The sequence below is a fragment of the Ranitomeya imitator genome, chromosome 6 (assembly GCF_032444005.1).
Source record: "Ranitomeya imitator isolate aRanImi1 chromosome 6, aRanImi1.pri, whole genome shotgun sequence".
Lineage (NCBI taxonomy): Eukaryota > Metazoa > Chordata > Amphibia > Anura > Dendrobatidae > Ranitomeya > Ranitomeya imitator.
The window spans coordinates 80706745-80728472 of NC_091287.1; the positions used below are offsets into that span (position 1 = coordinate 80706745).

General features: G+C 42.8%; 1 protein-coding gene across 6 annotated transcripts in view; it reads right to left on the reverse strand.

Moving 5' to 3' along the window:
* LOC138641969 (ATP-dependent translocase ABCB1-like) overlaps nt 1-21728 on the reverse strand; it is a 434165-nt gene that overhangs the window by 184328 nt on the left and 228109 nt on the right. For all 6 annotated transcript variants that reach the window (XM_069729815.1, XM_069729814.1, XM_069729817.1 and 3 more), the window contains 3 exons: nt 3270-3380; nt 2947-3072; nt 1977-2180 (listed from right to left, as the gene is read on the reverse strand). In XM_069729815.1, coding sequence (XP_069585916.1) covers nt 1977-2180; nt 2947-3072; nt 3270-3380 — 441 coding nt within the window. The remainder of the gene's footprint in view (nt 1-1976; nt 2181-2946; nt 3073-3269; nt 3381-21728) is intronic.

Sequence of the window (21728 nt, forward strand, 5' to 3'; positions counted from 1 at the left end):
AGTCAGGTTGCAAATAAAAAAAGCTGCAGGTCCTTGATAGAGATGGGCAAACCCGAACAGTAAAGTTTGGGGTCCATACGGAACACCTACTGTTCGGGCACAGACCCTGAACACCGACTTCTCCAGGAAGTCACTGTTACTGTTCGGATTCGGGGAACTGTGGTGAGCTTACTGAGCTCAGCGCTGCACCGTGAGACTTTTTCTCAATTTGCTAGTGATCTCACTGAATTCACCGCAGTTTATTGACCTGGCTGGGAACACAGTCTCAGTGACCTGTGGTAACCTCAATGACGTCACCGCTAGTCACTGAGGCTGTGCTCATTCTCCAGTGGTTTTCAGCCTTGACGGTCGTATCTTGGCACCATCTAGGTTGAAAACCATTTATTGCAGAAATGGATTACATTGTAGGACAGTTCTTGGACAGGTAAGAGATATGGTTGTTTTTTATCTTTGCTTTTTTACAGTAGACCAAGGCTTCAATGGAATGGGCGTAAGGTGAGTATAATTGTTTGTTATTTTTAAATAAAAAAGTAAAACTGTGTGTGTTTTATTTCAAATGAAGGACTTTATTCTTGCTGTGTGTTTCTTTACAGTATTACTATAAGATTTGTAATGGAGAAGCGTCTTATAGATAAAGGTGACATCAACCACAAAAATATTACCCCACTTGCCACTGCCACAGGACAAGTGGAAAGAGTTGGGCACAGGACCAGAACTGTCGCATCTAATAGATGCACCTTTTCTGGGGCAGTTGCGAGCAGCTTTTTTTAGGCTGGGGGGGCCAATATCCAGGGCCTGTTACCAGCCTGAGAGCAACAGCTGTCTGGCTTAACTTGGCTGGTTGTCAAAAATGGGGGGGACCCCACACCGTTTTTTTATTTTTTTAAATTTAAAAAAAAAAGGCATGGGGACCCCTCTTTTCTTGATAAACAGCTATGATAAAGCTGACATCTGAGGTTTGCACCCTGAATTTTGTAAAAAAAAAATATTTATAGCGCAGGCGCCGACCTCAGTGACAGCCGGCGTAGGCTGGTGTGAGTAGTTGTCCCATCAGCCAACGCTTGTGACCAGAGGGAACCACAGATCTCTGACCCGCGGTAATTATCTTACTGCCGAGAAGAGGCAGTGTTTGCCGAGCTGTCGTGGAGATGACAGCATGGCAAACAATGGATGTATGGGCCTCCATGTGGATGGAGTCTGGGTTCGAGCTCGGGTTCGGCTACCGTTCTCATACCCAAACTGAATGTTTTTAACCCGCCCGGCCCGAACATTCAGGAGTCCGCCCATCACTATTAGGCAAGTCATAAACATATAATAAAAAGCACCTTATTAACAGGTGGAGATATACAGCAGCCTATGCACTTTAAATCTATATCTATAGGAGGACTGAGGAGCTCTTATGTGGTTAGGGTTTATCTATTGGAGTTTACTTGATAGTATTCCTTTAAAAGCTCTACGTGTTAATTATTTTCCCTCATTTGCTCACTTTTTACTGATACCAACAAAAATTATAATTAGCACATACTGCACTTTGAGTAAATAGGATGTAACTCGCTTACATATAGAGCCTTATAAGCACTAACTGTACTCTCACCAAGGTCTATTTAATAGAAATATTGTTGAAGGATATTTGTTCTATTATTGATTTCAGTCCTAACCAAATATATGGAGTAATCATACCTGTGTTGTCAGGTCTATTTATGTGTATCTACCCACTGAATTCAATTTATGCTTTTTAAAATTGTTTAATAAAAACTGTTATTTTTTAAACTATTTGGCAGATGCTTCCGTCTCTTTATAGGTATATAATAATATGATGCCTACTAATTCTGTCATATGCCACCATTCAGATCTAGAGAGATGGCTGATTGCATGCAGTATGACTATGCACAAATTAAAGGAATAGCTTAAATTAAACATAAAAACCTGTAACAAGCATATTAAACAAACAAGGTGCTAATATAAAACAAAATTACTTCTGGAAGTCTAGATATGAAGTCGTAGGCATTTGCTTTTCTGGCTGCTTGCTCGATTTCTTCATCAGTTACTCCATCTCTACCATAGCGAATATTTTCTCTAATGGTTGTCCCAAACAAGACAGGTTCCTGTCCTACCACACCAATATTCTCTCTTAGCCATTTGACATTGAGGGAACGTGTATCATGTCCATCCAATGTAACCTAACAATTAAGAGTAATATGAAATTATTAACATTTATTCTCTAATACCATTGGACTAATTAAATTAAACAATTATATATTCTTTATTCAATCAAGCAAAAAGCCTCTTCAGAGAGGAATGGGACCTGGCATCTATCTTCACCTATCGAATATCCTAAAAGCCAATGTCAACCCTTTAATAAGCCTTGCAACATGACAAACCAGACATTTCATTTGTAATCACCTGTTTCTGGGTGTTTTTGTTTGGTAAGAGGCCACTGACAAAAGAACTAACGAGAATTTTTTTATCTGTGGACAGTCCCAAGCGAACATCAATGCAATACTTCTATGGAAAATTAATTAAATATGAAACGCAATCTCTGACCAGAGGAAGTGAGTGAGGGAGCGATGTGGTAGCAGGACAGGTGAGGGGTGAGCCTTGTAGAGGTGAGTGCAAGCTTTTAATTACGGTATTCATTTTTTAATATGTTCTGATCTCTATATTAACTATGCCTTGGGGTCTACGTACAGAATAAATGTATTTTCATTGAAATTTCAATTTGGACTAATTTAATTTGGACCATATCGAATCAACTGGTCGAATCAAGTGAATCTGCTCAAAATTAATTTTCTATCTCTATGTACCGTCAGGTAAACAGCCAAAGTGCCTTTGTTGAACCTAGTGGCTAATTAACCCAGCAGTTTCACAGTTTGACCATCATAAACAGCAGATCAAGATAAAAAGGTGCGTACAAAAATAATTGCCTATTAATAAATTAATTCCTACCTCGCCTTCTGTGGGATCATAAAGCCTCTGTAGCAACTGGATAACTGTGCTTTTCCCACAGCCACTCATGCCTACTAGAGCTATAGTCTTGCCAGCCGGTACTTTCAAGTTCAGACCGAGCAGAACCTACAAATATAAATGCAAATAAACATGCAATAATAATTATATTTCTTAATGACTAAAAACATAATTGCATATTTATGGAGTTGGTTTGGTCACTCTCCTCCCAATCAGCTGACATGTGCCGGAAAAGTTGCGAGCTCATCGCCAGAGCCCACATCCAAGGAGGGGTCATAAAGGGGTTACAAAGGTACAAAACATACCTGTACATCTGGACGGGAAGGGTAAGCAAAATGGATATTTTTAAATTCAATATCTCCTATCAATTTCTCAGGCTTGTATCCCTCTGAAGATCCACTGTCAATGAGGCGAGGCTATAGAAAAAAAAACAGATATGTATCCTTTCTTAGAAGACAAAAATTCTAATAGCATTTGTAGAAAAATATTTAGAATTGAGAGTCCTCAGTGGTTGATACCTTTTAATGGCTAACTGAAAAGATGGTAACAAATTGCAAGCTTTCGAGACTACTCAGGCCTTTTCATCAGGCAAAGACTAAAACAAATTATTTTTCTATCTACTGGCTAACACGGTACCAAGATATATATCTTTCCTGTATCAAAATAGCATTTGTAAACATTTGTAATTTTCTAGCTAAGCTCCTGAAACACTTGTTCTCTTTATTTACCGTATTCCTCTCTGCAGGATTCAGCCAAGCCCTGTAAGGTTGTGGGGGAAATTGGTGTGTGTGTACTTGGGGGGTTCACTTAGGCCTCCTTCACATGTCCATGTTTCCAGTACATGTTATATCCGTTTTTTTCACAGATACCACAAGTACCCATTATGATCTATAGTGCTATGCACATTTCCATGTTTTTACATGGACCATGAGTCTGGGCAAAATATATGTCTGTTTTTTTCTGGCAGCACAGATGACAAGGGCTAATACAAGTCTATTGGTCCGTAAAAAACACGTACAGCACACGGATGGAATCAGCGTGTCCTTCATGTGCCATCCATGTGTATTTTGTGTTTAACATAACAAAGTATAGGAGGGACCTTGTAATTAATTGATGGAAAACACTGATGACTCTTATTTCGTTTTTCCACCTATGTGTTTTATAACGACTTGAAAAGGAGGCCTTACATAGTGTTGGCGATCTAATAGAATAGGCGTCACCAATAGGCAGTAAGCCAGCATGGTGCCCTACACATGTGTATTTGACTGACACTTTATGTCATCAGTGTTTTTCACGGATGGATAAATAAATAATGACAAAGCTTCTCCTATCCTAGAATTCGACCTTTTCTTACTTTTGACTCTGCAAAAACTCTTACTGTTTCACTTATTCATTCTCGTCTGGACTATTGTAACTCTCTACTAATCGGCCTCCCTCTTACCAAAATCTCCCCTCTCCAATCTGTCCTGAATGCTGCAGCCAGGATCATTTTCCTCACCAACTGTTATTCTGATGCCTCTACCTTGTGCCAGTCATTTCACTGGTTACCCATCCACTCCAGAATCAAGTGCAAAGTTATTACCCTCACTCACAAAGCTCTCCATGGCTCAGCACCACCCTACATCTCCTCCCTGGTCTCAGCCTACCACCCAACCCGTGCCCTCTGTCCTGCTAATGACCTGAGGTTAGCATCCTCAATAATTAGAACCTCCCACTCCCATCTCAAAGACTTTTCCGATGCTGCGCCGATTCTTTGGAATGCATTACCCAGGTTAATACAATTAAACCCTTTACCCCCAAGGGTGGTTTGCATGTTATGGACCGGGCCAATTTTTACAATTCTGACCACTGTCCCTTTATGAGGTTATAACTCTGGAACGCTTCAACGGATCCCGGTGATTCTGACATTGTTTTCTCGAGACATATTGTACTTCATGATAGTGGTAAAATTTCTTTGATATTACCTGCGTTTATTTGTGAAAAAAATGGAAATATGGCGAAAATTTAGAAAATTTCGCAATTTTCCAACTTTGAATTTTTATGCAATTAAATCACAGAGATATGTCACACAAAATACTTAATAAGTAACATTTCCCACATGTCTACTTTACATCAGCACAATTTTGGAACCAAAATTTTTTTTTGTTAGGGAGTTATAAGGGTTAAAAGTTGACCAGCAATTTCTCATTTTTACAACACCATTTTATTTTAGGGACCACATCTCATATGAAGTCATTTTGAGGGGTCTATATGATAGAAAATACCCAAGTCTGACACCATTCTAAAAACTGCACCCCTCAAGGTTCTCAAAACCACATTCAGGAAGTTTATTAACCCTTCAGGTGTTTCACAGGAATTTTTGGAATGTTTAAATAAAAATGAACATTTAACTTTTTTTCACAAAAAATTTAATTCAGCTCCAATTTGTTTTATTTTACCAAGGGTTACAGGAGAAAATGGACCCCAAACCTTGTTGTACAATTTGTCCTGAGTACGCCAATACTCCATAAGTGGAGGTAAACCACTTTTTGGGCGCATGACAGATCTTGGAAGCGAAGGAGTTCCATTTGACTTTTTAATGCAAAATTGACTAGAATTGAGATGGGACGCCATGTTGCGTTTGGAGAGCCCCTGATGTGCCTAAACATTGAAACCCCCCACAAGTGACACCATTTTGGAAAGTAGACCCCCTAAGGAACTTATCTAGAGGTGTGGTGAGCACTTTGACCCACCAAGTGCTTCACAGAAGTTTATAATGCAGAACCGTAAAAATAAAAAATCATTTTTTTTTCACAAAAATTATCTTTTTGCCCTCAATTTTTTATTTTCCCAATGGTAAGAGAAGAAATTGGAACCAAAAAGTTGTTGCACAATTTGTCCTGAGTACGCTGATACCCCATATGTGGGGTTAAACCACTCTTTGGGCGCATGGGAGAGCTCGGAAGGGAAGGAGCGCCGTTTGACCTTTCAATGCAAAATTGACAGGAATTGAGATGGGACGCCATGTTGCGTTTGAAGAGCCACTGATGTGCCTAAACATTGAAACCCCCCACAAGTGACACCATTTTGGAAAGTAGACCCCCTAAGGAACTTATCTAGAGGTGTGGTGAGCACTTTGACCCACCAAGTGCTTCACAGAAGTTTATAATGCAGAACCGTAAAAATAAAAAATCATTTTTTTTTCACAAAAATTATCTTTTCGCCACCAATTTTTTATTTTCCCAATGGTAAGAGAAGAAATTGGAACCAAAAAGTTGTTGTACAATTTGTCCTGAATACGCTGATACCCCATATGTGGGGTTAAACCACTGTTTGGGCGCATGGGAGAGCTCGGAAGGGAAGGAGCGCCGTTTGACTTTTCAATGCAAAATTCACAGGAATTGAGATGAGACGCCATGTTGCGTTTGGAGAGCCACTGATGTGCCTAAACATTGAAACCCCCCACAAGTGACACCATTTTGGAAAGTAGACCCCCTAAGGAACTTATCTAGATGTGTGGTGAGCACTTTGACCCACCAAGAGCTTCACAGAAGTTTATAATGCAGAGCCGTAAAAATAAAACAAAAATTTTTTCCCACAAAAATTATTTTTTAGTCCCCAGTTTTGTATTTTCGCAAGGGTAACAGGAGAAATTGGACCTCAAAAGTTGTTGTGCAATTTGTCCTGACTGCGCTGATACCCCATATGTGGGGGGGAACCACCGTTTGGGCGCATGGGAGGGCTCGGAAGGGAAGGAGCGCCATTTGGAATACAGACTTAGATGGAATGGTCTGCAGGCGTCACAATGCGTTTGCAGAGCCCCTAATGTACCTAAACAGTAGAAACCCCCCACAAGTGACCCCATATTGGAAACTAGACCCCCCAAGGAACTTATCTAGATGTGTTGTGAGAACTTTGAGCCCCCAAGTGTTTCACTACAGTTTCTAACGCAGAGCCGTGAAAAAAAAAAAAATTCCCCCCAAAATTATTTTTTAGCCCCCAGTTTTGTATTTTCTCGAGGGTAACAGGAGAAATTGGACCCCAAAAGTTGTTGTCCAATTTGTCCTGAGTGCGCTGATGCCCCATATGTGGGGGGGATCCACCATTTGGGCGCATGGGAGGGCTCGGAAGGGAAGGAGCGCCATTTGGAATGCAGACTTAGATGGAATGGTCTGCAGGCGTCACATTGCGTTTGCAGAGCCCCTAATGTACCTAAACAGTAGAAACCCCCCACAAGTGACCCCATATTGGAAACTAGACCCCCCCACGAACTTATCTAGATGTGTTGTGAGAACTTTGAGCCCCCAAGTGTTTCACTACAGTTTATAACGCCGAGCCGTGAAAATAAAAAATCTTTTTTTTTTCCTACAAAAATTATTTTTTAGCCCCCAGTTTTGTATTTTCCCAAGGGTAACAGGAGAAATTGGACCCCAAAAGTTGTTGTCCAATTTGTCCTGAGTACGCTGATACCCCATATGTTGGGGTAAACTCCTGTTTGGACACACGGGAGAGCTCGGAAGGGAAGGAGCACTGTTTTACTTTTTCAACGCAGAATTGGCTGGAATTGAGATCGGACGCCATGTCGCGTTTGGAGAGCCCCTGATGTGTCTAAACAGTGGAAACCCCCAAATTATAACTGAAACCCTAATCCAAACACCCCCCTAACCCTAATTCCAACGGTAACCCTAACCACACCTCTAACCCAGACACACCCCTAACCCTAATCCCAACCCTATTCCAAACCGCAAATGTAATCCAAACCCTAACCCTAACTTTAGCCCCAGCCCTAACTGTAGCCTTAACCCTAACTGTAGCCTTAACCCTAGCCATAACCCTAGCCTTAACCCTAGCCCTAACCCTAGCCCTAACCCTAACCCTAGCCCTAACCCTAACCCTAGCCCTAGCCCTAGCCCTAACCCTAGCCCTGGCCCTAACCCTAGCCCTAACCCTAGCCCTAACCCTAACCCTAGCCCTAACCCTAGCCCTAGCCCTAACCCTAGCCCTAACCCTAGCCCTAGCCCTAACCCTAGCCCTAACCCTAATGGGAAAATGGAAATAAATACATTTTTTTAATTTATTTTTATTTTTCCCTAACTAAGGGGGTGATGATGGGGGTTTGATTTACTTTTATAGCGGGTTTTTTAGTGGATTTTTATGATTGGCAGCCGTCACACACTGAAAGACGCTTTTTATTGCAAAAAATATTTTTTGCGCTACCACATTTCGAGAGCTATAATTTTTCCATATTTTGGTCCACAGAATCATGTGAGGTCTTGTTTTTTGCGGGACGAGTTGACGTTTTTATTGGTAACATTTTCGGGCACGTGACATTTTTTGATCGCTTTTTATTCCGATTTTTGTGAGGCAGAATTACCAAAAACCAGCTATTCATGAATTTCTTTTGGGGGAGGCGTTTATACCGTTCCGCGTTTGGTAAAATTGATAAAGCAGTTTTATTCTTCGGGTCAGTACGATTACAGCGACACCTCATTTATATCTTTTTTTTAATGTTTTGGCGCTTTTATACGATAAAAACTATTTTATAGAAAAAATAATTATTTTTGCATCGCTTTATTCTGAGGACTATAACTTTTTTATTTTTTTGCTGATGTTGCTGTTTGGCAGCTCGTTTTTTGCGGGACAAGATGCCGCTTTCAGCGGTACCATGGTTATTTATATCTGTCTTTTTGATCGCGTGTTATTCCACTTTTTGTTCGGCGGTATGATAATAAAGCATTGTTTTTTGTCTCGTTTTTTTTTTTTTTTTTCTTACGGTGTTTACTGAAGGGGTTAACTAGTGGGCCAGTTTTATAGGTCGGGTCGTTACGGACGCGGCAATACTAAATATGTGTACTTTTATTGTTTTTTTTTTTATTTAGATAAAGAAATATATTTATGGGAATAATATATATTTTTTTTTCATTATTTAGGATTTTTTTTTTTTTTTTTTTTACACACTTGTAAATTTTTTTTTAAACTTTTTTACTTTGTCCCAGGGGAAGACAATACAGATCGGTGATCTGCCAGTTTGCACAGCACTCTAACAGATCACCGATCTGTCATCTGAGCAGGCACTTGGTAAGCCACCTCCCTCCCTGCAGGACCCGGATCCGTGGCCATCTTGGATCCGGGACTTTCTACAGGGAGGGAGGTAGGAGACCCCCGGAGCAACGCGATCACATCGCGTTGCTGCGGGGGTCTCAGGGAAGCCCGCAGGGAGCCCCCTCCCTGCGCGATGCTTCCCTGCACCGCCGGCACATCAAACATGATCGCGGTGTGCTGGGGGTTAATGTGCCGGGGGCGGTCCGTGGCCGATCGCCTATGACGTACTATTCCGTCCGTGGGAAGTAAAGCCCACCCCACATGGACGGAATAGTACGTCTAATGGCAGAAAGGGGTTAAACCCCAATCCCCACAGTTTTAAGCGTGCCCTAAAACGCATTTGTTCAGACTGGCCTACCGCCTCAACGCATTAACCTAACTATCCCTGTGTTGCCCATTCAAAAAACTTAAACCATAACCATGTTCCTCGCATCATGTTTCTCATACGCTTTATGTATTTAATAGCCCTCTTTATCTGTACTGTTACATGCTTAGGCTGATTACCGGTTCATGCAGCATTACATGAATACCTGTTCCTTACACTATGGCTGGTCCGAACAACTAAAAAAATTGTTACAGTACCATCCATCTTGTGTCTCCCCTTTTCCTCATAGATTGTAAGCTTGCGAGCAGGGCCCTCATTCCTCTTGGTATCTATTTTGATCTGTGTTTATTATTATGCTGTAATGTCTATTGTCTGTACAAATCCCCTCTATAATGTAAAGTCCTGTGGAATACGTTGGCACTTTATAAATAAAAATGTATTATTATTATTATCCTTTGCAATGTTATATACGGGTGACACACTGATGACATCCATGTGCTGCACAATGTTTTTTACAGACTCTTTGAATTGCATTGGCATTTACCTGTACTGCTGGAAAAACAGCACACGTCTCCATAAGTTTTGCACGGACACACAGTCCCTCAAAAAATATGAGTACGGTATGTGAAAAACTCCATAGATTATAATGTGTAACTATTATATCCATGAAAAAATGGATAGCACATATACTGTACATGCAATATGGATGTCTGAATGAGGCCTTAAAATCTTAAGGCAACCAGCCCCTCATGAAGGGCAAGCGTATACGTGATTGTTCATCAGGAATTTGTACCTAAGCTGTCTTTTATCATTGTGTCTGCTGCATCCCGCAGTATATTTGTAATGTGAGCAGGTATTCGCAAATATGGCCCTTTTTCTGTGATGTTTTTGGATTTGTTGTCCTTTTCACTGAATTCCTATATCCATTTTTTCAACTCGGTTCACTATAATATGAGGCATGTAACATAGCAACATAGTTAGTAAGGCCAAAAAAAGACATTTGTCCATTCAGTTCAGCCTATATTCCATCATAATAAATCCCCAGATCTACGTCCTTCTACAGAACCATAGTAACATAGCTCATGTAGCATGTAACATGTAATCATGTTAAAGATTTCCATGTATCCTTTTTACAGCTACTGTTCAAAAATTGAAAGTAAATATTTAGAAAGTTTGGTTGATGTACTCGTTTACTCATAAAGGCTTAGCAGAAAGTGCAAAGCCAGGAAAAAGTTATAAAGAGGGTCATCCAAAGACATCCAGAATGGAAACAACTGGCGGGCCTCATTCAAATATTTTTAAAGTGTAGTTGTACTCCTACACTCATAAAAGCTTTGTACATAGTGAAAAGCCAGGAAAAAAATATAAAGAGATTAATACAGTAATCCTGTTCAGGTGTCAGCTTCTTCTGCTCCTTCCTCAGAATGTTGGTGGGACTGCCTCCACCTGCATCCTGGAACCCAATTCTCAGGTGGCTGGGCTGTAAGTGATCTGGCTTCAGGCAGTGCCAGAGCACTCCACTTCTGGAAAAAGGTGACAACCCCCTGTGTCATCCACCTGCACATTGCCTGCTCCCGAAAAGGAGGTGGGGAACTCAAAGGACAGTCCGATCTCTTAGGGGTGGTAGTAACCCATCTCAAGTTGCCTCGAGGAGCATCTCCCTGGTCCGCTATCATTTCTCCAGCCCATGTTCTGGCTCGCCTCCTTGTCTCTTCCGACAAGCCTAGGTCCCGAAGTCTGCTCACCAGTTCCTGGATCCTGGCTCTCCCATCTGCATTCCGCAAGAACCCCAGCATTGAATGCTGTGGCTTGGGTTTGGGCCTGGGTTTGGGTTTTGGTGGTTCCGGGAAAGTTGCTGGTTCCACACAACAGGATCCTGACACATCACTATTTGGAGACTCAAGCATGATTCGGCCATCCTTGTTAGCCAAAAAGCATGTTACACTGAATGGATGACTAATTGAATCCAGAAACATTTTTCAAAGCTTTTTTGGAGTGTCATATAACTGAACCACGAAACATGTAATATTTTATGTGTGAATAACTGAAACAAGAAAATGTTTTCAGCATTTTTTGGAGCGTTACATACCACCAAAATGTGCCAAAAAGCACGTGACACTGTATGGATGAGTAATTGAATACAGAAATAATTTCCAATGCTTTTTTGTAGTGTTATATACCACCTAAATGTACCATTGAGCACATAATAATCTATGGATGAGTAACTGAATCCAGGAAAAATTGACAACACTTTTTTGTAGTGTTATATACCACCAAAATGTATCACAGAGCATTTAATACTATACGGATGAAAAATTAAATCCATAACATTCTTTCAACTCTTTTTTGGCGTTTTATATACCACAAAAATATAACACAAACCATGGAATACTCTATGAATGAGTATCTGTATCCAGAATAAATTTTTAAAGCTGTTTTGGAGTGTTAAAAACCACAAAAATGTACCACAAAGCAAGTAATACTATATGGATGAGTAAATGAATCCAGAAATTTTTTTATGGGTAAAAATATAGTAAATGTGTTGATGTGCAGCAGATATATATTTATCAATGGACTTCAAACTTTTAGCCCTGCCAAGAGACTGTATTCTGCCACGTTCCCTACTCCTGAAACTGTCCCTCCCTAGAGTAAATGCAGAATATATCTGATACAAACAGCAAAGTACAGATTTAGCAGTTACAAGGGCTGTTAGTATGATGGTTCAGAATCAGCACCAGTATCAACACTAGAGGACTCTGATTCGTTAAACTGTGCACACACAGCCCTGGACATGCATTCTCTCCCTCTATTAAGAACTGTCCCTGAGCTGTGCAATGGCCAAGTGTCTGTAAGTGTGCCAAGCATGGCAGTGCCTGTCCTTCTATTACCACTGATGATGTCATACGGCCAGCCAATCACAGTAATGCCACTACCAAGATGTCTACAGAATTACAAGAGAAGAGAAAAACAGCTGAGAGCACTTCACTAAATGGACGCACATTCTTAGTCCAAGGAACCCACTTGGAAAATATAGCAGTCAACAGGAAAACAGGAACAGCATCCAATCCGGGTGAAAAAATGCAAAAAACGTTATACTGCCATGTTACAACATTTGACCAATAAAGGTCTCCCCTTAGACTAATGGCTGTGTAATTGTAAACCAGCATAACAATGTGTGATGAGTAGAACTAAAACATAATCAATAGTCTTGAACTGGAACAGGGCCGGACTGGCCATCTGGCAGTTCTGGCAAATGCCAGAAGGGCCGGTGCCAGTAGTGGGCCGCTGCACGCTGTGCCGTTGTCAGCGGTGCCAGCGCCGACTCGCCCACCAATAGCGCCACCTCATTCAACTATACCGGTGTCTATGACGCCGGTACAGTTCAATGCAATGATGGAGGAGAGAGCGTCTGACGATGCTCCCTCTCCCATCATTCTCCACTCTGCCAATGACACTGCGGGTGCGCTGTGTGCCAGGCAGTGCAGCGGCAGCCACCGAGACTAGATTAGGGAGCAGCGCGGGCACGAGGAGAGGTGAGGAGTGTTTTTTTTTAACTGGACTGTGGGGACATTCTTGGGGGGGGCTGTGCTGTATACTACTAAGTGGGTTGTCTGTGCTGTATACTACTGTGTGGGCTATGCTGTATACTACTACATGGGCTGTGCAGCTGTGCTGTATACTAATGTGTAGGCTGTGTGAGCTGTATACTACTGTGTGGGCTGTGCTGTATACTACTGTGTGGGCTGTGCTGTATACTACTACGTGGACTGTGCAGCTGTGCTGTATACTACTGTGTGGGCTGTGTGTGCTGTATACTACTGTATGGACTGTGCTGTATACTACTGCGTGGGCTGTGCTGTATACTACTGTGTGGGCTGTGCAGCTATGCTATATACTACTGTGTGGGCTGTACTGTATACTACTGTATGGGCTGTGTGTGCTGTATACTACTGTGTGGGCTGTGCTGTATACTATGTGGGCTATGTGTGCTGTATACTACTGTGTGGGCTGTGCTGTATGCTACTGTGTAGGCTGTGCTGTATACTACTATGTGGGCTGTGCAGCTGTGCTGTATACTACTGTGTGGGCTGTGCTGTATACTACTGTGTGGGCTGTGCTGTATACTACTACGTGGGCTGTGCAGCTGTGCTGTATACAACAAAAGTGATTTAGTGACAAAAGTGCAAGTGCATATACTGTAAGTCAAATTTTTATTATTTATTGCACTGCCATTATTGGCTCTAGCTGTAGAGAGAAATTCAGTATCACCATTCAAGGTGAAATTCACTCAGAAGCATCCCTACACCCTGAGCTATAATGTCACTATCCTATAAAATATAGAACACGTCAATAGATCACTATCAATTTCTTTGTTTTAATAGAGCTTATGGTCCACCTTTGGGTCCACTATTTTAATATGTCCTGAAATATAGCAGATTACTATTTTAGCGAACTCGGATCTATATTAAATTGCATTAAAGCTCACTGGCATTAGTGATTTATAGATGATTTTATCACTAAGGAATCATAATCTATTCCGCAGTGCAATCTCACAGTCAGATCACTGCTGGAGAATGACACATTCAGATTCTCCACTAATATAAAATTGTAGGCATCTATGCTAAAATCTTCCATGGTCACAAAATTATTTGCCCACTAATGAGTGCTATGTTATTTTCACACAGGTCACAGCCAGGAGATTATATACAGGCGACTACCTTGTTGCCAGATCATAAAAGATCCGCAACTATTATGTCATTTAAAATGCATAGAACATTTGCAATTCCACGTCTCTTTGATGCACCCATTTTGCTAAATCACCAACTGGTAGTCATCTACTCTCATAAGGATCATGTGTTCTGATCCATTAGGTCTGATATCACTAACCTACTATATTCCAGTTCAGGGCTGGACTGGGACTAAAATTCAGCCCTGGCATTTGAAGTTACACAGGCCCACTTGTCACATGGTGACTGTATAATATCTTTGTACACTTGTAGGCAGGGCCGGTTTTAGGCAAAGTTTATAATGGGGCCCCAAATGCTAACATATTGCACATCACACAAAAGCATTTCGGTTGTATTTACATGCGCTGAGTTTAGGCCGCTAAATGAGTTTGATTGACAATACTGAAGTTGTTCAACGCTTGTATCACGGTACTCGGCGATCACCGAGCATTTCCGGGATTATTCGGCGGGAGCTCGGGTCTCCGCCTTGCAATTTTGGTGTTCTTTAGAGCACCAATGAACATGCAGAGATTGTTTGCAATGCACTGTAATACCGCATCCATCTTTGTTGTGGTATTACAGTGATTGACTGACCGCATAGCGTCATCAGGTCAACAAATTTGTAATCTTGTGCTCTGAAAGCTCGCAAACATATTATTTTCTGGTTAGCCAATAAAGGTATCACTCCTAGAATACTTCTGTCATCATTGGGCAGAAAAGTATTCACATCGATTTTTCTGGCTAACACGGTACCACAATACAATTTGTTATTGTACATCATTATCTGGCCAAAAAATATTTTATAAGCTTGAGAAAGGCTCTCCATGAGCTGAAACGTCACCGTGATGGGCTATTAAACTTGAACACTTTTTGAACTCATTTGCAATGGTGTGCTGCCTTTGACTTCTTGGACTCAAAAAATATTTAGCTACAGTTCTTATATTTATCACTGTGTTTTGTCCGCCACAAGCACCGCATATCATTGCGCTAAATATTTTACAATTTTAGTTCTCCAACATTTTTTTTTTAGTGTCATAGTCTACTTATTGACGCAATTTTGGTGGGCCCAAAAAAATCCAGACCACATATTTAATGGTGTTCCATCTCCGCCAGACTCCTGGTCTATCTGTGCTCTCCAAAAAGTTGCTTTTCAGGCCTACATTCCACTTTTTTGGCTGTCTGCTACACTAGCTCTATACACTATTTTGGGGTAAAAATAAAAAAAACAACCCACATATATTAGTGTGGTATCTTTGTGACACGCCTCATCTATCTGTGGGCTACAAAGTGTGATTTTGAGGCTTCCATTCACCTTTTTTTTGCTGTGTGTTACCCTAGCTCTAAACACTATTTTGGGGTAAAAAATTATAAATTACTAGATGGTGGCCCGATTCTAATGCATCGGGTATTCTAGAATATGCATGTCCACATAGTATATTGCCTAACCCCGTAGTATATTGCCCAGCCACATAGTATATTGCCCAGCCACGTAGTATATTGCCCAGCCACATAGTATATTGCCCAGCCACGTAGTATATTGGCCAGCCACATAGTATATTGCCCAGCCACGTAGTATATTGCCTAGCCACATAGCATATTGCCCAGTGACGTAGTATACAGCACAGAGGCACGTAGTATATTGCCCAGTCACATAGTATATTGCCCAGCCACATAGTATATTGTCTAGCCACATAGTATATTGCCCAGTGACATAGTATACAGCACAGAGCCACGTAGTATACAGCACAGACACGTAGTATACTGCCCAGTCACGTAGTATATTGTCCAACCACGTAGTATATTGCCCAGCCACTCAGTATATTGCCCAGCCACGTAGTATATTGCCCAGCCACGTAGTATATTGTCCAGCCATGTAGTATATTGCCCAGCCACATAGTATATTGCCTAGCCACATAGTATATTGCCCAGCCACATAGTACATGGCCCAGTCACGTAGTATACAGCACAGAGCCACGTTGTATACAGCACAGACACATAGTATACTGCCCAGTCACGTAGTATATTGGCCAGTCACGTGGCATGCACCATATCCCTGTTAAAAAAAAGAATTAAAATAAAAAATAGTTACATACTCACCTTTCGGAGCCTCCGGATCGAAGCAGCCGGTTACCGATGCTCCTCGAGCGCTCCAGTCTGAAGAGTGCATTGCGGTCTCGCGAGATGATGACGTAGCGGTCTCGCGAGATCGCACATCATCATCTCGCGAGACTGCAATGCATGTAGTTGTCACCAGGGCATCGCGAGCAGCATCGGTAACCGGCCGCTTCGATCCGGGGGTCAACGGAGGGTGAGTATGTAACTATTTTTTATTTTTTTTATTTTTAACATTAGATATTTCTACTATTCATGCTGCATAGGCAGCATGAATAGTAAAAGGTTGATCACACAGGGTTAATAGCAGCGTTAACCGAGTGCGTTACACCGAGGTCAACGCTGCCATTAACCCTGTGTGAGCGCTGACTGGAGGGGAATATGCGGGCACTGACTGCGGGGAGTAAGGAGCGGCCATTTTCTTCTGGACTGTGCCCATCGCTGATTGGTCGTGGCTGTTTTGCCGCGACCAATCAGCGACTTGGATTTCCATGACAGAGGCCGCGACCAATGAATATCTGTAACAGAAAACCACACAGACAGACGGAAGTGACCCTTAGACTATTATATAATAGACAGGCCACATATATTAGTGTGGTATGTCCGTGACACGCCTCATCTATCTGTGGGCTACAAAGTGTGCTTTTGAGGCTTCCATTCACCATTTTTTGCTGTGTGTTGTCCTAGCTGTAAACACTATTTTGGGGTAAAAAATTAAAAAATTCAGGGCACGTATTGAGCAGTCTGTTATCTCCGTCAGACTCCTGGTCTATCTGTGCTCTCCAAATAGTTGCTTTTCAGGCCTACATTCTACTTTTTTGGTTGTCCGCTACCCTAGGTTTATACAGTATTTTTGGGTAAAAAAAAATAAATAAAGGGCACGTATTGAACAGTCTGTCATCTCCGTCAGAATCCTTGTCTATCTGTGCTTTCCAAATAGTTGTTTTTCAGGCCTACATTGTACTTTTTCAGCTGTCTGCTACCCTAGCTCTATACAGTATTTTAGGGTAAAAAAGAAAAAAAATTCAGGGCACATATTGAACAGTCTGTTATCTCCGTCAGACTCCTGGTCTATCTGTGCTCTCCAAATGGTTGCTTTTCAGGCCTACACTCTACTTTTTTGGCTGTCCGCTACCCTTGGTCTATACACTATTTTTGGCTAAAAAATAAAAACAATACAGCCCATGTATTGATCAAACTCCTGGTCTATCTGTGCTCTCCAAATAATTGCTTATCGGGCCTACATTACGCTTTTTTTGATGGTCTGCTACCCTAGGTCTATACACTATATTGGGGTAAAAACTACAAAAATTAAGCCACATATATTACAGTGTGGTATCTCCGTGACACGCCTCATCTAATTGTGGGCTGCAAAGTGTTCTTTTGAGAAGTAGCATAGCTACCAGGGTGGCAGAGGGAGAGGTGGCCTCAAGCCCCGCACTCTGAGGGGGCCCACATGGAGCTAGGCTACTGTAACTGTATCGGCATGCAAAGCGTGCCCACACAGCTACTTTCTGCCGCAGAGCAGGGAGAATCGATCTCCCTGCTCTACCGCCCAGCCACTATGGGGCCCCTGAGCAGATGGGGGCCTGGTATCAGCAGTGGGTCCCCGCCCAGCATCGCAGGGTCAACTGTATCGGCCTCCAGCCAATACAGCTGACCACATTGATGAGAGAAGGAGCTTCTCCCATCATCCCCCTGTCAGCGTCAGCATCTGACGCAGTCGCTGACACTGACAGCGGGTTCGATGATGTCTCTACCCAGTGCCCGCTGTCAGGAGATGAGCGGTAGCTCTGAGCCGCACAGGAGCTAGGAGGAAGAGAGGTGAGTATTGGATTTAATTTTTTTATGGGCTGCCTTACATTACAGTCTGCCTATGAGGGGGTTGCTGCCTTACATTACAGTCTGCCTATGGAGTGGGGTGCTGCCTAACATTACAGTTTGCCTATGGGGGTGCTTATTACATTACAGTCTGCCTATGGGGGGTGCTGCTTTACATTGCAGTCTGCCTATGGGGGCACCTTTGATTACAGTCTGCCTATGGGGGGTGCTGCTTTACATTACAGTCTGCCTATGGGGGGGTGCCTTACATTACAGTCTGTCTATGGGGGGTGCCTTATATTACAGTCTACCTATGGGGTGTTGCTGCCTTACATTACAGTCTGCTTATGGGGGGTTGCTTCCTTACATTACAGTCTGCCTATGGGGGGTGCTGCCTTACATTACAGTCTACCTATGGGGGGTGCTGTATTACATTACAGTCTGCCTATGGGGGCTTGCTGCCTTACATTACAGTCTATCTCTGGGGGGGTTGCTGCCTTATATTACAGTATGCCTATGGGAGATGCTGCCTTACATTACAGTCTGCCTATGGGGGTGCTGCCTTACATTATAGTCTGCCTATGGGGGGTGCTGCCTTACATTACAGTCTGCCTTTGGGGGGAATACCCATACCACATATCACAATGTGGTATCTCCATGACACGCCTCATTTATCTGTGGGCTACAAAGTGCTTTTGAGACTTCCATTCACCATTTTTTGCTGTGTGTAACCTTAACTCTAAATACTATTTTGGGGTAAAAAATAAAAAAATGCAGGCCACATATATTTCAGTGTGGTATCTCCGTGACATGCCTCATCTATCTGTGGGCTACAAAGTGTGCTTTTGAGGCTTCCATTCACCTTTTTTGCTGTGCATTACCCTAGCTCTAAACAATATTTTGGGGTAAAAAATAAAAAAATACAGGGTATATATTGAACAGTCTGTTATCTCCGTCAGACTCCTGGTCTATCTGTGCTCTCCAAATAGTGGTTTTTCAGGCCTACATTCCACTTTTTTAGCTGTCCGCTATCCTAGGTCTATACACTATTTAGGGCTAAAAAATAAAAAAATACAGGCCACGTATTGAACAGTCTGTAATCTCCATCAGACTCCTGGTCTATCTGTGCTGTCCAAATAGTTGCTTTTCAGGCCTACATTCCACTTTTTTTGCTGTCCGCTACCCTACGTTTATACACTATTTTGGGCTAAAAACTAAAAAAAATACAGGCCACGTATTGAACAATCTGTTATCTCCGTCAGACTGCTGGTCTATCTGTGCCCTCCAAATAGTTGCTTTTCAGGCCTATATTCCACTTTTATGGTTGTCTGCTACCCTAAGTCTACACACTATTTTGGGGTAAAAAATAAAAATATGCAAGCCACATATATTACAGTGTGGTATGTCCATGACACGCCTCATCTACAGTATATGTGGGCTACAAAGTGTGCTTTGAGCAGTAGCATAGCTACCGGGGGCAGGGGGGTGATGGCCCCAGGCCCCATGCTCTGAGGGGGCCCACATGGAGCTACGCTACTGTAACTATATCGGCGTGGACAGTGCACTCATACAGTTACATTCTGCAGCAGAGCAGGGAGAATGGATCTCCCTGCTCTGTCTCCAAGCCACTTTGGGCCCCTGAGCAGTTGGGGGGGCCCAGTGCCAGTAGTGGACCCCCACACATCATTGCAGGGTCAACTGTATCAGCATCCAGTCAATACAGCTGACAGCACTGATGAGAGAAGGAGCTTCTCCCATCATCCCTTTGTCAGCATCAGCATCTGACGCAGTCGCAAAAACTGACAGCAGGCACGATGACGTTACTACCCGGTGTCCGCTGTCAGGAGATGAGTGGGAGCTCGGAGCAGCACAGGAGCCAGGAGGAAGAGAGGTGAGTATTGGATTTATTTTTTTTATGGGCTGCCTTACATTACAGTCTGCCTAAGAGGAGGTTGCTGCCTTACATTACAGTCTGCCTATGGGGGGAGCTGCCTTACATTACAGTCTGCCTATGGGGAGTGCCTTACATTGCAGTCTGCCTATAGGTGTGCTACCATACATTACAGTCTGCCTATGAGGGGTGCCTTACATTACAGTGTGCCTATGGGGGGTGCTGCCTTACATTACAGTCTGCCTATGGGGGGCTGCCTTACATTACAGTCTGCCTACGGGGAGGTTGCTGCTTTACATTAGTCTGCCTCTGGGGGTGCTGCCTTACATTACAGTCTGCCTATGGGGGTGCCTTACATTATAGTCTGCCTATGAGGGTGCTGCCTTACATTACAGTATGCCTATGGGGATTGCTGCCTTATATTACAGTCTGCATATGAGGGTGCTGCCTTACATTATAGTCTGCCTATGGGGGGTTGCTGCCTTATACTATAGTCTGCCTATGGGGGTGCTGCCTTACATTACAGTCTGCCTATTGGGGGTGCCTTACATTACAGTCTGCCTATGGGGGTGCTGCCTTACATTACAGTCTGCCTATGGGGGAGTTTCTGCCTTACATTGCAGTCTGCCTATGGTGGGTGCTGTTGTGAATTCCGCTCTTGGGCTCCCTCCAGTGGTTGTTAGTGGCACTTTTGTGAGTTCTGCTCTTGGTCTCCCTCTTGTGGTTTCTAGTGGTATGGCTGCTCCTTGGAGTTAGCTGTCATCAGCTGCCTCCACTTATCGTCTCTTCTGCTCGGCTATTTAAGTCTGGCTCTTTCTTCAGCCTGTGCCACTTGTCAATGTTTCCTAGCTGGATTCACATCTCTGCTTGGATTCTCCTGGTTTCCTGACCAGTTCTGCAAAGATAAGTTCTGGCTTTGCTTATTTCAGTCCACATGTTGTGGACTTATTGTTCTGTGCATTCTATATTTGTCCAGCTTGTCAGTATGGATTATTTCTGTTAGCTGGAAGCTCTGGGAAGCAGATTTACCCTCCACACCATTAGTCAGGTGTGGAGATTTTTGTAAACTCTGTGTGGATTGTTTTGTAGTTTTTATACTGACCGCACAGTATCCTTTCCTGTCCCATCTATCAAGCTAGACTTGCCTCCTATGCTAAAATCTGATTTCATTTCTGCATATGTTATTTGCATATGTCACCGTCAATATTTGTGGGGGGCTATCTTTCCTTTGGGGATTTTCTCTGAGGCAAGATAGGTTTCCCGTTTCCATCTTTAGGGGAAGTTAGATCTTAGGCTGTGCCGAGGGGACTAGGGAGTGTCAGGTACCACCCACGGCTATTTTTAGTTGCGCTGCTAGGTTCAGGGTTTGCGGTCAGTACAGATACCACCTCCTTCAGAGCTTGTCTCATGTTGTTCCTAAACCACCAGAACATAACAGGGTGCTGCCTTAAATTACAGTCTGCCTATGGGGGGTGCTGTTGTGAATTCTGTGGCCAAGCTCCCTCCTGTGGTTGAGAGTGGTACTTCGGCTGGTTCTGTCTATGAGCTTCCTTTGGTGGATGAGAGTGGTACTGCGGCTTCTGAGTTTCCTTCCTCAGGTGATGAGGTTAAGTCGTTAGGTGCTGCTCTATTTAACTCCACCTGGTGCTTTGATCCTGGCCTCCAGTCAATGTTCTAGTATTGGTCTTGCTTCCTCCTGGATCATTCCTGTGGCCTGTCCATCCTGCATAGCTAAGTTTTGCTTGTGTTATTTTTGCTTTCTATTTTTTCTGTCCAGCTTGCTTTATTGGTTTTTCTTGCTTGCTGG